Genomic DNA, 5,390 nt, shown 5'->3' on the forward strand with positions numbered 1-5,390 from the left:
GTTGTGGAGAAAGGGAAACCCTCTTCCATGACTAGTGGGAATGTAAGCTTACATAACTTCTTTGGAAATCAGTGGTGTTTATTCAGACAAATAAGAATAGTGCTAATTCAATACCCAGCTATACCAGTCATGGGAAATATATCCAAATTATGCTCAATAGTACAACAAGGACATTTGCTCAGTTATGTTCATAGCTGGTTTATCTGTCATAGCTAGAATCTGGAAACAACCTAATGTACCCTCAAATGAAGAATGAATTCAGAAATTGTACAATTATGGAATGGAATACTGCTCAGCAATTATAAACAAGGAAATCATGAAATTTGCAGACAAATGGATGGAATGAGGAAAGATCATGCTGAGTGAGGTAACCCAGAGGAAGAAAGACAGTCCTGTTGTATACTTGCTTATAAATGGGTATTAAGCATATAATATAAGATAAACACCTAAAATCTATACATCTGAAGAAGATAATCACCAAGGAAGGCTCTAGAGTAGATGTGTAATTCTCATTCAGAAGTGCAAATAGGATAGATAATGGAAGTGATATAAGAGAGGGAAGAAGTTGTGAGCCTACCACATATATCCTCTAAAATGCTCTACCCAGCACGGGATCAAAGCCAATGTGTAGACTCACAAATAAACATTGGAGAGAATGCAGGGAACATTATGGAAGAAGGGAGATATAGAAGGTTCCACAGGAGACAGGAGTCGCACAATGAGATTAAAAACAAAACAAAACAAAACAAAACAAAAAAAAACAGAAAAAAAAAACTGGGCCCAGGGGAACTGAAGACAATGAAAGACTATATATAGAGAGGACATAGACTCCCTTCTCAGTTGTACCCCTAGACAGCTCAGCCTGAACTTTGGTTCCCTAGTAAGGGCAGAAGAGACAGTCTCTGTCTTGAACTTGGTTGCCTGCTCCTTGATAACTCCTCCCTGGATGTTGTAGTCAGCCCACAGAGGAAGAGGATACAAGAATTTCTTATGGACCATGATAGGCTGGGGTAAGACAGTAGCAGATGAGGGCTTCCCTTATCAGTGGACTATGGGAAAGGGATAGGGGAGGAAGAGGGAGGGAGGGTGCACTGGATGGAGATGATACTATTCTAGTACCTGAATAAAGATTTCAGTTCAAACTTAATCAGAAGTGGATCACTTCATACTGATCAAAAGAACAATCTACCAAGAAGAAATTATGTTTATAAATATATATACACCAAGCACAGGTATATCAAATTTTATACAATTAATACTGCAAGATATCGAAACAGATTAATAATATTTACAGTCTAATACAGGTGAGTTTAATACTCTTCTGGAACCATATAACAAATCAACCACAGGCAATATAAACAGAGGTACACTAGAATTAAATGGAACCATAAACTAACTGTTATGACAGCCATGTGCAGAAGATACTACCAAAACATAACAAGATACACATTCACATTAGAAGCCATAAAAGAATTTTCTCTAAAATTGGTCACCAGGAATCAAAGCAAGTAACAAACAAACATAGAAAAATTGAAATAACTCTTTTTTGATAACAAAGGAATGAATTTACAAATCAATGGCAAAAGAAATTATAGAAAATATATATTTATAGAAAGTAAAAACACTACTGAACTACGAATGAGTGTTTTAGGAAATCAAGAAAGAAAGAAAAAATCCCTAGAATTGAATGAAAAGAAATATAGAACTCAAAACCTATGGGATAAAATGAAGGCAAACTTAGAAGGTGCTCAAATAAACAACCTAACTGCTCAATATAAAATATTAGAATGTAAGAGCAAAGCAGATCCTAATACATTGGATGGAAAGAAAGAGACAATAACAAGGTAAAAAAAAATAGAGATGAAAATTCAATGTAAATGATGCTTCTTTGAGAAGGTAAACAAACAACCAAGTTCATGAAAAAAACAGAATGAATACCCACATTGACAAAATTAAGGATAAAAGGAGAAATGTTACAATATATTTTAATTAAATCTAACAAAATGATATATTATGAAAATATATGTTGTACTAAAGTGGAAAAAAATCACGCAATACTAACCCTTTCTAGGTGAGTGGGTGAGTATGACTTACCAAAATTAGACCAAGATGTTGAAATAAATCTAAAACAAGAAAAAAGAGTAAAAGAGTAACTAAAAATTTCCCAGCTAACAGATGGATTCATTGCAGCATTCTATGAGACCTTCAAAGAAAAGAACTTACGAAATTACTTCAGAAATTAACACCAACAACAAAAAATTCATCTAAACTCCACAAAGCTAGCATTATCCACAGCTGGAGAGATCAGAGGTGTTAAAAATTAATTTATTAAAACTGCTTTGCTAAAAGCTCAATTAAAACTTCCTAATAATCACATTTAGACCCATAAATTATCAGTGTTGTGCCTAAGCATTGTAAAATGAAAGATAAATATGTTAAATAAATAAAACATAGGTTATCTGAGTCTCATTTCTGTTGAACTAAAATGTTCTTCATTGATGCAGGTAATAATTAAAACGAACAGAAAACATTCTCCAACTCCGGTGAAGAAACAAAGAATTGTCAGCAGTAAACTTCCATTTGAAGTTCTCCATAAAATTACCTTGCCAAATGTTCATTATTATTCACCTAAAGAGATTACCCTTATCCCCTCCAAAATTAAGAAATAACTTTAGTTTGGCCTTCATATTCACATTCCTGCAGAGAACAACTCCTACTCAAAATAACTGTACAAAGGGAAACAGAGTTGAAAGCTTAAAAATATCATGCATTAAAATTTAGCCAGTGGTGTCATAATAATATGTTTTGAAGCTTTTCCTTTCTATTATCTGTACTAATAAATAAATATAGCTACTTAAAGAGGAAGAGGGATGTCTTAGGGTAGAGAAATTGAGATTAGCCATGAATATACTTGATTGAAATTTGCATGATGTTTAATATCAGAGATATATATGGATAGATAGATGTTAAGCTCAGGAGAAGAGAATAAATTTTGAAATTTGTTAGAACTGGTTATCATGGCTGATGACCTTCATCAGGAAAAGTATTGACATATTTAGCAAAATTGAGAAGTGATCATAGAAAACGTTTCTGAAAAAAGGGGGGGAAGGATGTTATTACAAGATGGATTTACAAGTTAAATTGGGTTGAGCATAAATGAACCCACCAGAGTACAGTGGATTGACTATGTGAACTGTCATGTGGTAAATTACGGATTGGGATTATCCTGCTTCTCCATCTCCAGTTCTGCTGCCTTCTGTACAGCAGCATCAACCAAAATATAAAAGCTGCTAAAATCAGGCTTTTCCTCTGGCCATACAGTTTCTGGAGAAGACAAAGGCTCGCTGATTGAAATATCAGCTTCTTCTTGGTTTTTGGCTTCCTGGATAACCTTCTGTCTTGGGGAAGACTTCAGATCTGGTAGCTTCTCTTGGGATTCTTGGAATATTGGCATGGGAAGATCCTGCATCTGGTCTTGCAGATTAGGCTGTGCCTTGATATCCTCAGACAGACTAGAGTATTGCTTCTGGGTTGCATACATAGCCTTGTAGCTGAAGTTGTCGGAATCATGTAGAAGAATTTCTGGGAGAAGGCGTCTTCGGGCATTTATAAACCAGTTGGAGACCTGCACGTATGTTAAATTGGTCTTCATGGACAGCATTTGCTTCTCTGCTTCAGTAGGGTAGGCATTAAATCGGTGCTTATAGAGCCAGGCACGAAGGATCTTCACAGAAGCAGATGGCAGCAGGTATCCTTTCTGACGCTTCTGGATTTCAAGAAATCTGTTCTTACAGCTCCTGTCAAGTCTCATTCTCATCGAGTTGCCTTTCTTATTAGCATCTTCGGTCTCCTCTGGATGACCTTCGTCTTCTTCCATATTCGCTAAGACTGCCTTTAAAAGTCTTGGAAAATAGAGATGCCTGAAATAGGACTAAGGGAACTCAAGGAGAGCCAGAGAAGGCTTTCAAGGATATCTTAACTGGATTCTGATCTGTTGCTAGGCTAATTGTTGCTAAAAACTGAACCAGCTGGCTCTGTGATGTCACAACTTCTCTATGCCAGACCAAGACCACCCACTCATCCCTTTGTTCTACATGTATCTACATGGCCTGACTGTTTTCCATTTCTTATTTCTTTCTTTTAATTTTTATATTAATTTATTTTTTATTAATTACAGTTTATTCGCTTTGTATCCATACTGTAGAACACTCCTTAGTCCCCTCACAATCTCACCCTGCCTCCCTCTACTCCACCCATGATACTACCACAGTCCACGGATAGGGGAGATCCTCCTTACTTTCTATCTGATACTAGATCTTAGCAGGAGAGGCTGAATTGTCTCCTTCTCTGGTCTGGTAAGGCTGTATCCACCTCAGAGGGAGATGATCAAAGAGCATGCCACTGAGTTCATGTCAGAGACAGTCCCTGTTCCCATTACTTGAACACTGAATTGCCATGGGCTACATCTGTGCAGGGGTTCTAGGTTATCTCCATGCATGGTCCTCGGTTGGTTGGGGTATCAGACACAGAAAAGATCCCTGTACCTGGATTTTTTTTTGTCTCCTTGTGGAGCTCCTGTCCCTTCCAGGCCTTTCTATCTACCCCCTTCTTTCATAAAATTCCCTGCACTGTGCCCAAAGTTTGGCTATGAGTCTCAGCCTTTGCTTTGATACCCTGCAGGGTAGTCTTTCAGAGGCCCTCTGTGGTAGACTCCTGTACTCTTCCCTGTCTTCTCCCTCTTCTGATGTCCATCCTGTTTGCCTTTCTGAATGATGATTGATCATCTTACCCAGGTCCACCTTCTTGAATAGCTTCCTTAGGTGAACATATTTTAGTGTTATTACCCATATTATATTCATAATGTCCACTTATAAGTGAGTATGTAGCGTGTATGTTTTTCTGCTTCTGGGATACATCAAATGAAGATGATTTTTCTAGTTCCAAACATTTGCCTTCAAATTTCATGATTTCCTTCATTTTAATTGTTGAGTAGTAGTATGTGTAAATGGACCACAATTTCTGTATCCATTCCTCAACTGAGGGACATCTGGGTCATTTCCAGCTTCTGACTATTACAAATAAAACTGCAAATAACATGGTTGAGCAAATGTCCTTTGTGTATACTGAGCATCTTTTAGATATATGGCTAGGAGTGGTATAGCTGGATCTTGAGGTAGCACTATTCCTCATTGTCTGAGCAAGTTCCAGATTGATTTTCAAAGTGGTTGTACAGGGTTATATTCTCACCTGCAATGAAGGAGGGTTCTCTTCTTCTCTACATCCTCTCCAGCATGTGTTGTCACTTGAGTTTTTGATCTTAACCATTCTGATGGGTGTAAGGTTAAATTTCAGGGCCCTTTTGATTTGTAGTTCCCTGATAGCTAAGGATG

General features: G+C 37.2%; 1 protein-coding gene across 1 annotated transcript; it reads right to left on the bottom strand.

Annotated features, from left to right (window-relative positions):
- Positions 1–3,208: 3,208 nt before the first annotated feature.
- On the bottom strand, positions 3,209–3,877 carry Tgif2lx (TGFB induced factor homeobox 2 like X-linked). Its single transcript, XM_055598250.1, has one exon. It carries the CDS (start codon positions 3,875–3,877, stop codon positions 3,209–3,211), a length of 669 nt encoding a protein of 222 aa, XP_055454225.1.
- Positions 3,878–5,390: the final 1,513 nt, after the last annotated feature.

Source organism: Psammomys obesus, unplaced genomic scaffold (genome assembly GCF_907164565.1).
Source record: "Psammomys obesus unplaced genomic scaffold, mPsaObe1.curated_primary_1811, whole genome shotgun sequence".
Lineage (NCBI taxonomy): Eukaryota > Metazoa > Chordata > Mammalia > Rodentia > Muridae > Psammomys > Psammomys obesus.